This window comes from Diospyros lotus, chromosome 13 (assembly GCF_014633365.1).
Source record: "Diospyros lotus cultivar Yz01 chromosome 13, ASM1463336v1, whole genome shotgun sequence".
Taxonomy (NCBI): domain Eukaryota; kingdom Viridiplantae; phylum Streptophyta; class Magnoliopsida; order Ericales; family Ebenaceae; genus Diospyros; species Diospyros lotus.
Genome location: NC_068350.1, coordinates 35,722,100 through 35,733,270, shown reverse-complemented (window position 1 = coordinate 35,733,270; position 11,171 = coordinate 35,722,100). Strand labels below are relative to the sequence as shown.

The 11,171-nt window shown below is 40.8% G+C and overlaps 2 protein-coding genes across 8 annotated transcripts; both read right to left on the bottom strand.

Moving 5' to 3' along the window:
- Nucleotides 1–570: 570 nt before the first annotated feature.
- LOC127788838 (transcription factor MYBC1-like) lies at nucleotides 571–6,728 on the bottom strand. Of its 5 annotated transcripts, none has more exons than XR_008020460.1 (3): nucleotides 5,426–6,728; nucleotides 1,852–1,961; nucleotides 571–586 (listed from the first exon to the last, which is right to left on the bottom strand). XR_008020460.1 is itself a non-coding variant. In XM_052317477.1 (2 exons), exon 1 carries the CDS (start codon nucleotides 6,266–6,268, stop codon nucleotides 5,432–5,434), a length of 837 nt encoding a protein of 278 aa, XP_052173437.1. In that variant the 5' UTR covers nucleotides 6,269–6,728; the 3' UTR covers nucleotides 2,881–3,221; nucleotides 5,426–5,431. The 5 variants fall into 5 exon arrangements, 2 of the variants coding, with proteins under 2 accessions (XP_052173437.1, XP_052173436.1); XR_008020459.1 differs by lacking the exon at nucleotides 571–586 and adding an exon at nucleotides 621–1,132; XR_008020458.1 differs by lacking the exon at nucleotides 571–586 and adding an exon at nucleotides 3,095–3,221 and having other exon boundaries at nucleotides 1,153–1,961.
- A 1,924-nt stretch (nucleotides 6,729–8,652) lies between these two features.
- On the bottom strand, nucleotides 8,653–10,956 carry LOC127788837 (G2/mitotic-specific cyclin S13-7-like). Of its 3 annotated transcripts, none has more exons than XM_052317473.1 (7): nucleotides 10,774–10,956; nucleotides 10,399–10,552; nucleotides 9,958–10,273; nucleotides 9,722–9,847; nucleotides 9,233–9,640; nucleotides 8,976–9,154; nucleotides 8,653–8,881 (listed from the first exon to the last, which is right to left on the bottom strand). In XM_052317473.1, exons 1-7 carry the CDS (start codon nucleotides 10,808–10,810, stop codon nucleotides 8,734–8,736), a joined length of 1,368 nt encoding a protein of 455 aa, XP_052173433.1. In that variant the 5' UTR covers nucleotides 10,811–10,956; the 3' UTR covers nucleotides 8,653–8,733. The 3 variants fall into 3 exon arrangements, with proteins under 3 accessions (XP_052173433.1, XP_052173434.1, XP_052173435.1); XM_052317474.1 differs by having other exon boundaries at nucleotides 10,399–10,549; XM_052317475.1 differs by having other exon boundaries at nucleotides 10,399–10,546.
- Nucleotides 10,957–11,171: the final 215 nt, after the last annotated feature.

Below are 11,171 nucleotides of genomic sequence, written 5' to 3'. Positions count from 1 at the left end.
TTTGCAAATCTACGAATGGACCGAGGAAGATGAAGCCCCTGTGGCAAATAAGGGACGTCGCATAACCTAAATTTGCAAACTGCGCTTGTGCCTTTGCCTACGTTGCTTCTTTATGCTGCCTATTTTGCCATTGCCTACGTTGTTTCTTCTTGTTCATTCGCCCTATCATCTCCAACATCACATCATCTTTGTCTTCTTTACTATTGCTTGCCAATGCTTCATCTTCTCGTTCCCAGATAGCAAAAAAAAGAAGACAAGCAAAGAAGAGAAGAATGGGAAAGAAGAAAGATCAAAGAATTAATCTACTTTACTCAACAAATCAATCGAGAAAGTTACCAAAAGGAGTCAAAAAGACCAAAATGTCCTCACCCAAATTACATATTTGCAAAATATGCCACGTCTTGCTCGTTGCTCTCTCCTTTCTCCATGATTGCTGATGCAACCACCAATCGCCACTGCCTTCACCTTGCCACCTCGTCACTGTAGCCTCGTTACCATCGCCTCGCCAACCGCTGTTGCATCGCCTCAGGGGCGGTCAACAAGGCAACAAAGCGAAGACAGTAGCAGTCGGTGGTTGCATCGACGGCTATGGAGAAAAGAGAGAGTAACAAGTAAGATAGTGACAGATTTTGAAAATTTGCAATTTCAGCGAAGATATTTTGATTTTTTTGACACATTTCAATAACTCTCTCAGTTGATCTATCAAGCAAAATAACACTATTCAGATCAAAAAGACGTCTAGCAATATTGTTTTGATGAGTCCAAACTAATTTTAGTTTTCTCTCACTTTTATCCTTAGTTTAAAAAAAAATAAAAGGAAAACATGTTTTATCATTAAATATGGAGAACTATTTCTCTCTTTTGAAAATTTAAAATATATTCACAATGATTATAAAAAAAATATATTTAATTGTAGATTCCAAAAAACAACCATCCACCTTAAAGAATAATAATTTAGGACAGTATCTATCCCATTGGATGAGAGATGCCACTATTTTTAATTAATAGGGCTAGATCATGGAATGGAATATGGCTCAATTGTAAAGTGCCTCCTAATGTAAAATATGAGGTGAAAGCACATGGGGATGCCCAATGGCATGGCAAACTCCGCATGCATCCTACCATCCATGAACTGTCAAATGAGATATAATTAATAGAAGGGAGAGAGTTAGGTTTGATGTTTAGTACATGGACTTACAAGAGATATTGTCTATTAACTCAAACAAATGACCTTCTGATTATAAAAGAACAATTTTATCATTGTAAAATTCATAAAAGAGCCAACAACTATGATATCTATGCAAAATCCATTTAGTGGCTAATTAGGGTTTGAAAATTCACATGGGCATCATTTATTGACTGATAACACAAAGATGCAACAAGGGTTCCTTACATAATAATAATACTAATAATGTGGTACCAACTGGCAGCTAGTGTTATTTAATTACTAGTTCAGGGCTGCCTAGTCTCAAGCTCTAGCATATAGGCTGGCGTGAGCTGCATAACCATGTGCAGGGCTGAGTGTTGATGCTGGGATTGTTTAATGGCCATTAGCAGTTATTTAGTGACACGATACTTGCATAAGTGCACAAAAAGGGGTTGTTTACTACAAACATGGCATCTACTCTTTAACATATATGAATGAAAATGCAAAGAAAGAAAACCAGTGGGTATGCATGTGGAGCATTTCCATGGAGTCCAGGCTTCAAGGAAAGCACAGGGCTGCCTAGAAGCTTTGTTCATCTGTTAGCGCACATGCTACATAGACTCTAAAAAAAAGGTCGTCCTTGTGTACGGGACGCCCGCTTTGAGAGAGAATTGGAGAAGGGTAGTTTTGTTATCGAGACTTACCTTTGCTTTGCAAAAAGGCTATTTTCTCGACTCAGAACCTGTCGCTTTTCCATTCGCAAAGGAACAACATTACTATTGCTACCAAAACTCTCCCTCGTGCGTGCAACATGCTACATTGTAACAGGGCAAAAAGATGAAGTGGAAAATTTTCAAGAGTTCAAGAACACTTGCAGTGAATTTGACAAGCAGTCATTCATCCAAACAGAAAAAAAAAAAAAACAGTAACCAAACAGTAATGTGAAAACTCCGTCTAACATTACATCACAAGAAGCCAGAAAATCACAACGAAACACCAGTTGTCTAATAAACTGCTTGTTAGCAATTTTGCCTTTTCCCCTACTTCCTCTGCTGTGACAATCAATCAGAACACTTGACCGAAAAAGGAAAGGCAAATTTTTTGCTGATAGCGTGCCGGAGGAAGTGAAATAGAGTAGGGAAGCCCTAAAAGGGTGCATTAGAGGAAAATAACACAAAATGGCAATGCTTTCTGCCGGTTGATGAATGTTGTTGAACTATTGTTCTGGAAGAACAAGAGAATGGGAATCCAAGATAAACCCTTACACCATGTTTGGAACAGGATTGTGGAAGAACAGGAAAATGAAAAGAAAATAATTCTTCTTGTGTGCATGCCAAGATGCATATATACATTATTTCATTTTCTTTTCCTCTTACTTTCCATTGATAAATCCTAATTTCAAATGAACAACTATCAGACAAATCTGGACTCTCAAGAAATGGGCAGTTATCGAACATATTTAGACTCTCAAGAACTTCTTCAGTCCTAGTTGTTTTTACAATAAAGGCATCTTTAGCAATCTCCAGTATAGTCATTTTTTGAAATCTAAGTTTGATGAGCAATCGAAGTACAACCAAACAAGGTAACAAATGTAATCCATGATAGACCAAGCAAATATTAAATTCCCAGATCAATGAGGTAACCAAAAATTTGGGTGTTCCCACCATCCTGGATGTACTGAGCAAGATCCTGAAGTTCTAGACTGCATAGTATTAAATTCTAGATCATTAAAGTAATCATAATTTATCATCATTAATTGCACCTTATCGGTGGTACGACATTTTAATGTCAATTGACTTGTAAAAGTTACATTAACAATACAACCCATGCAAAAGAACAACGTGGCAAAATTTTATGTTGGGTGCCTTTCCTGACACTGAGGGAATGAGGAGATGAAATTTCAACACCATCTTCATATGGAAAAGTAATTAATAGAGAAAAAATCACCTTGGATGAACACTGCAAATACATTCAAACAGGCTTGAAATGAGTTGTCAAATCAAAATACCAAATCTTGAAATATCACTTGGAAATACACTCAAATCAAAGGACCTTGGCCCTAATGCTCTGAAACCTAGCAAGCAGAAGAAAAAGGGTTTCAGGAAAGAGGGGATGACACTTCTATAGCCCTTGATAAAATACTTGAATAAAAAATCTACAATATTCAGGCAGGAATTCTAAGAGAGAGGAATCTATCTGCTCATCATACTACAAACTTGGGGTGAATACAACAATGTTTCATTCTAATCAGTCAAATGGTAGACTACATTTTGTCTCATAAACTTTGGGAGATGAAGAACTTCATCTAAACAAGAAAATGAATCAATGAAAACAATGGGCACTGAATTATGAAAATTCTATCAACTAGACCAAAACAAACAAGCAGAAACTTGAGAATTACAGTAGAAACCCAAGAACAAATAAGTTCTTTGCTTCCTTGGGTGGATCCACAAGGATATCCAGTTATCGCAAGATTTAAAATTAAAAATAACAATAATAACAAAAAGGAAGACATATAAATTGATGCTGATACTGTCTTTCCATTTACTATGGGAGAAATAGTGGCATACAACCAAGTAATATGACACTTCAATGGATGCGTATAGTGCTATCATAAAGAGTAAATTCTGGGTAAAATCATTTTTGAATTTGAAAACTGAATGTCTTGGGTGATGCTCTGGACCTCTGCAATCTATGACCACCATAAAGCATGATATGCACCAGATGCTGAATTTGGTTGCCAGGAAGTAAGAGGAAACGTGAAATTATAGTTGGAACCAGAAGAAATACTAAAACCTGAATGGTTTAAAGATTTTAAAGTTTTTATTTCCTGTTTCTTAGCAACAAAGGGAATACCAGCCATGGTTTGGCTCATTAATTATGCATATCATTTTTCAATGAGCACTAAACAGAACCATAATCAAAAACAGAAATATCAACTGAAACTTCACTAATGAATGCTATATGCATTTTTTGAGTAAGCAAATAGAATTATACGGTATAATGAGCTTCCAATAAGCTAGCTCTAATCCACTAAAAGGTTATGTTAACTATTAGCTTAATCAATCTATCCAAAAAAAAAAAAAAACTATTAGCTTATCAGATGGCAATTGTAAAGCTGCCTTGAACTGCATATACTAAGAGATAGCAAATGCTTACCCTATTTTGAAGCAGCCAATTCAATCACAAATAGTTCACTTAACACTCTTCACTCAACATTCTTTGCTCTTGGCTTAGAAACGGTTGTTTATGCTGATAACTAAAGATTTGGTACTGATTTGTAATATATTTCATATTTTATGAAAATTAAGACACATAGTTAATAAGAAAAAAAGAAAGAAAGAAATGATATAACATACAATGAATGAAAACATACCATTTAACAAGAGCTTGAAAAATAAGCTACCTAAAAACAAATATTTGTGGTAAATGCGGCTACCAATCATGGAGCATTAAAGCAACATTCACATTCTAATAATATCAAACTGAATTTGTCTTAGTTGCCAAAATATCAGGTTCAAGTTCTCTTCGATGACACACAATTTACAACAAGCAGGACTCACATCTACATGACACTAATTAGGAAACAAAGAACTAGATATGTAACACTAGACTACTTGAAGTTGCCAGGAAACCCGATATCAAATTCAATTATGCTGTCCATGACATAAATGCCACTGTATGATCTCTAGGGAGTATATATAGTTCTGTGCGAGCATTATTCATCTCTACCTGCAAGCTTGTGATGTTGTAAATCTTCACTGAGCCACAAAAATCACCACCACTGATATCAATTCTCCCAAAAGATGAAGACTCCGTTGTAAGAAAACACAGCAACTTAAACTAGCATGGAAGTGATGGGAAACAGCATGAACAAGACACCACTATGACTGCAATAATCGACGTGTCCAGAGAGTTATTCGCCCCACAAGAGTGACATCACTACGAATATCACTCACTAGAAGCCAACTAGAGAAAATAGACTACTGACTACCAATTACTTAATTACAAGCACAGAAAGTCAAGTAACTTAAAAGACACTGGAATTGAGTCTACCCTTCCAACATTAGTTATGACAAAATTAACCAAATTGGCAGACAGATAGCATTAGCTCCATCTAGTCCATCTGGAATTGCATGAGATCCCAATGCCAATTACTCCCATTAACACTAACAAGAAGAAAAGCTCTAATGCCAAACTCTAAGAAGTAAGTCCATGCACAAAGTGACCCAGACACCAAATTGACAAGGAAAGGTGGAAAAAGAAGGCAAATTTTACCCAAATTCAATCCTCCCCAGTTGGAAACAGAGTGAGGACTTTCCTCCCATTCACCGCCGTGCCCGAATCAACGTCCTCCGCGTAGGAAGCTACAGAATTGTGCAGTGGCGCCCCCATTCTTTGAACAGGCTGTGATTGCCTACTGATAAACGGATGCTCGAATTGCCCGTGCGGCTGCGACCCATAATGCCCCATTTGCCGATACGGCGACTGCAGCTGCGGATGCCCAGCCACCGCCGCCATCTGCGGGTGGTGCTGCAGCGCCGCCACCGGAACATACGGCAAGAAATGCGGCGGCACCGGCGAGCTCGCGAACAAATGATCGGTGGCGGGGTCCCCGCCGGGAGCCAACGCTCCGCCAGCGCCACCGGCAGCGCCGTTGGCGCCTCCTCCTGTCGAAATCCCTTGCATACGCTTCAAGTAGAGGCGGTACTTCTGGAGATGGCTGGCGACGTTCTCGCGCGTCAAGCCGTCGACGCTCATGAGCTGCATTATGGTCTTGGGGACGGCGTTCTTGATGCCCAAGTGGGCTACGGCGTCCACGAACCGCTTGTGGAGCTGCGGCGTCCAGACGAGGCGTGGCCGTTTGAGGGTCCGGGCGGGCTCGTCGCCGGCGGATCCCGTTCCCAGCTCGGCCGAGTCGAATTCCGCCGACGAAGGAGGCGGAGGCGGAGGAGGCGGCGGCGGCGGGGCTTGTGGTTGGGAGCTACTATTGGGGTTTGGAATATCGAAAGCGATGGCGAGATCGGGCGTAATCAGGGTTTGAGACAAGGGCATAAGCTCTTCCGGCGACGGCAGCTCCTCTTCCCACTTGGAGAACCAATTACAATCCTCTTCCCTCATAATGAATCCGCTCCCACCCAGAAAAACCCAATTCAATCCTCCCAAAAATCTAGAAAACCCAATTGAGAATTAGTTAATCTATCCACCAAATTTCCGTCTCTCTCTCTCTAAGGGCTCGAGATTTCTGGGGATTGTGATTTTGCAACGGACGAAAGGAGAGCAAGCAAGGAAAGGGCTAAATCGTGGGTTTTGACTCGATTGGCATGGTGAATTGAGGGAAAAGTGGAGATTGAAGAATGAAATTGAGGGGGGGGTCTGGGGTGGGGGAAGAGATTGAAGGGATGAAATTAGGAAGTTGGTGGTGGAGAGGTGCTCGAGGTGGATCTTGTTTTCTTCTCTGCAGCTTTTATTATGGGCTACTGTTGCTGATGCTCTCCTCTCTCTCTCCTTTCTATGCGATTTCCATGAGGTTTTATTTTTCCGGGATTTGGGGCTCTTTTCCTTCCTTCCTTACTACCTGAGAGTGAGCGAGCGTTATTCCACACTCCTATTATTCTCTTCCCCCTTTTCACATACATTCCCACTCCCCATTTCTCTCCACAGCGCGTGCAACTCATCCATCCCACTCCTACTTCTCCGTTAACATTCAATTAAGCCGACCTTCATCTTTTCTTTTCTTTTTTCAATCTTTATACTAGTAAATGATCATATAGCATGTTATATTGTAAATAATAGTAGAATGTTCATTCGACAAGATTATATCATGTGTCATTATATTAACAAATATGTGATGATTTTATCACATTAATATTTTATAATTATTTAAATAATCATTTATTATATGAGTGTTTATTATTAATGTGACGACAATAAATATAAGTAATTTCATCATTTAACTAATAAAAACTGTGGCATTATATATCACTTATTATCACAGCATTCCACTCTCCAAAGCATGTGCAAAGCATGTGTACAAATATCGCAAGTCTAAGATTTAGTTCAAACAACATAATTTTAATCATATTAATATTTTATAGTGATCGAACATTATATAATGATTGTACATAAACATATGTAATAGAAGAGGCAAGTCTAACATATTTATGTGACGCATACACATTTGATATTTTAGGATTGTAAATTAAAATGAGAAGTTGCCCGACTAATTTAGGAAAATTAAAGATGATATATTTAATTCAACATAGTCTCACCATATAAGATAAGAGAGACTAATGTATATCATCATATCATAAATCTAAGACTCTTAAAAGTATAAATTTTTACTAATAAATAAACTTTCACAAATATAAGAGGATAAATATCAATAAGTACGAGATAGATTAGTTTTTCCTATACTTTGAAAAAATTCATTATCCTTTGTTATTCACTGTTTGTTTCATTGTTATGCTTTTTCTCACAACTCTTTGGACAATCATATTCATAGCATTTGAGGGTCTTTCACAATTTTTTTTTTCTCAAAAAATGACAACTTGCGTCATTGAAAAATTATCGATAATTTCTCCCTTGGTTCATATTAATTCATATATATCATAGATGATACTTTTCACTAGTGATGACAATAAGATAGGGTGGGGGAAGGTCTTGGCCTACCTTGTCTCTAACCTTAACTCATAATATGTATCATAGATGATACTTATAGATGATACTTTTCACTAGTGACGACAATAAGATAGAGTGGGAGAAGGTCTTGCTTACCTTGTCTCTAACCTTAACTAGGGGTAGGGGTGGTTGTTCTTAAGCCCTAATCAAATGGATATTGATGGGCGCGTGGAGTGGGGTGGAGAGTGGGAGGTGAAGGAGAAGAAGGCAAGGGAGGGGACATGATTGGGATTAGAGAAATGCTTTAAAAGGGTGGGTGACTTTGGGAGCGCGTGAGCTCTGTGGATAATAGATATGATGTGGGAATGAATCAAACGAGGGCTTTGATTTTTAAGATCATCACTCAATTATCTCATCCAACCCACAAAAGATGCTTTTTTCATGATCCCCAATAATAAACCCCCCTGCGCCTCTGTTTGGTTGCGGTGATAGTAAGGCCCCCCCCCCCCCCCCCCCCCCCCCCTTCTTGTATTTGCCCATTTAATACCCAGCTTTTGACTTCCATTCCAAGATTCCTGCCTTCTTATATAAATCTAATCCACGTTTATTGCTTAACTGTGCCACCCACCAAACGGGATTCCATTGATAAGTTAGTACAAAAGGGGGAAGTATTTTTGTTTGGAAGAAGAAAGTAAAACTTCTAATGGAAGTATTGCGTGTCATGGACTGGGAGATTTAGATCTGACAAATAATATACTTCATTCTAAATTCATTTGTATTGGACCCAAGTTCATTATTCTGGGACATGGGTCTTAATCCATTTATAAGTCGGGTTGGATATCATGGATTTTTGATCAATTTGCATGAATGAAGTAGAAAGCAAGTTTGAACAGTCAGCGACATCTTGGTCAATGGATTTCTCAATGACGCAAAAAATACATTAAGATGAAGAAACAAGAGTTTGTTCATGATGTGGTGGCGGCCAACAAAGCTTTGGCCGGTGGCAGCAATGCAACGCTGCCCTTCTCAGGCTTCGAGTACTTCCTATAGATGGCCTTGAGCTTGCTTTCTGCTGCTCCCGAGTGGAAACCAACCAGAAGCTTGGCACAGTCCCTGTTGTTCAGGAGAAAATTCATCAGCATTTGATTGATTCACACAAGAAAGAAAGAATGAGAGAGACAGAGACCCTTTGGATTGGAAAACTCACATCAGCTGTGGCTCTGAGAAGCCAGTGTGCAGCTTCAGCGTCTCGTTCCAGAGGGGGCTCTTGCTGAGGGTGCACCGAGCGGCGTACACGGCCGAGGCGGCCAGCATCGACGGGCAGAAGATTATGGCGTCGTAGCCCATAATCCCCAACTCCCCCAGAAAATACGCCATGTTTTCAACCTGAACAGTTTTAGGACAGTGAAAAGGAATACTGAAGACTGAAAAACCGAAAACAAAAAACTGAAGGCCGCTGCTTACGTCTTGGTCGGGGACCGAGGCCTTGATGAAGCGGGCGAGGAAGACGTAAGGCGTGGGGACAGTGAGGTTCCATTCGAGACTTCCCAGGATGCTTTTCTCCATTACCAACACCTGTTCGTTGGTGTAAGCTCTGTCGGAGATGCAGACGAAATCGTTCACTTCCGGGGCCCAGATTTCCTCGTATTTGGAGGCGATGAGCATGGCGGCCATGCCCAGAAGCTGCAGCTCCCGCCTCCGCACCGTCGTCGAAGCAAGGTACCGATCAACGATGTTTGCGGTCAGATACAGAGTCTCCGGCATCAGCTCGAACTTGAGGTGAACTTCTATCAGCCAATCCACCAGAATGGATCTCATTCTCTCGTTGATCTCCGGTTGTGAGTCCATGTAATCGTGGACTCTGCTCTCATTCTGCAGCGACACAGTTACACGGATTAAGAGAAAATTACACCAATTAAGGAGAAAATTACAGATTAAGAGAAAACCATTCACCTCTGCCAGCTTGTAGAACTTGTATATATCTTCAACGTATTCAACGGCGGCCAAATCGTTATCCACATCCGCAGCATCAATGTCCACAACCTGCTGCTTTGCCTTCTCAGCTAACCCGCAAGCAGCCTGCAATGTTCTTATCAATTTTCAGAAGAAAATTGTAATTTGGAATCCAACTTGTATTGGTAACTGCATCTGGATTTGCATTTTTAACCACATTTTGGATTGAAAATCACCTTGCTTCGAGCAGTAAGGACTGAAGTAAGAGACTGGGCCTTCTTTCTGTCAGACGCTCCACCTTGCTCTGGCCTTTTCTTGTTCGCACGCTTTTCCTTCTTGGCATCTTCTTCAGCGTCTGGACTTATCTCAATCACGGTTTCGGGTTTCGGCTTGACGGCGACTTTCCTCTGTACCGCCTTCGTCACGGCAACTCCTTTTCCGGCGTCGGCTGGTTGAGCAACAATGGCTCCATCTGGGACACCTTTCTGCAACTTCTTGTTTTCAGCTGCCGCGGCAGCTTGTGCATTCGCAAGTAACTGGGCGCAGAAACTCCTGCAGAATCACAGAGCGCTAGGTTTATGATTCGTATAATTCATTCAATTCGGCACGAAAATAGATTGTTTTGAGTCCCGTGTTTCTTCTAAGAGAACATATATCGTAGAGAGGCAGGGGGGAACCTTGTGACGGGGCGGGAGATCTGTTTGGCATCGATTCCTCGAACAGTAGGGACAAGGTTGCCGATATCGCCGAGAGCCCGGCGGTTTCTTCCTTGGGCATCGGCGTTTTTCTTCTGCTTCCCGCCGGCAGCAACCGCCTCACCTGCGACTGCTTCTATTCACAAGAAAATCTGTCAGAAAAATAGGACTCACAAACACGAAAAAAACAGAGAGAATAATCAAGAAAATCGCTTGTCTTGAAGATGAATACACGAGTGAAACACCCAGAAAAACTAATGAATCCAAAACAGTTGTATTGATCATAGATAAGGAGATTAATGAATGGGGAAGGCATACAGAGAACGAACGGAAACGACTTTTGGAGAAGAGACATACCCATGTTATTATGTTCAACAACGGGTCTTGACGCCATATCAGAAACCTCGGATTATTAATCCTGGCGAGGGCTCCGCCAAATTTCGACAATAACGACGATACAGACTTGCACGAGGGACCCCCCACTCTGAGTCCCTTCTTAACTTGTAGCGCTCTCCCTCTCGCTCTCCCTCTCGCTCTCTCTCTCGCGGAAGAACAAGACTTTGGGGTCTGGAAATGCACCCCTTTATGTAGCTGAAGACGACGCTTCACTCCAACGGTCTTTTTTTGATGAAATCTCGGCCGTCGGATTGGGGTAGATCCAACGGCTTTCGATTTAGTTTCTAATTTCACGAGAACCCCAACTAGCCGTTGCGATACCGTAAAAGTAACCGTTGCCGCTGTTTACCATGTTATAT

Coding starts and splice junctions, on each gene's coding strand:
- LOC127788838 (XM_052317477.1), bottom strand. CDS start 6,268: ATGAGGGAAGAGGATTGTAATTGGTTCTCCAAGTGGGAAGAGGAGCTG.
- LOC127788837 (XM_052317473.1), bottom strand. CDS start 10,810: ATGGCGTCAAGACCCGTTGTTGAACATAATAACATGG. Junction 10,274..10,398: donor ATCTCCCGCCCCGTCACAAG/GTTCCCCCCTGC, acceptor GTGATTCTGCAG/GAGTTTCTGCGCCCAGTTAC. Junction 9,155..9,232: donor CCTCGGTCCCCGACCAAGAC/GTAAGCAGCGGC, acceptor AAAACTGTTCAG/GTTGAAAACATGGCGTATTT.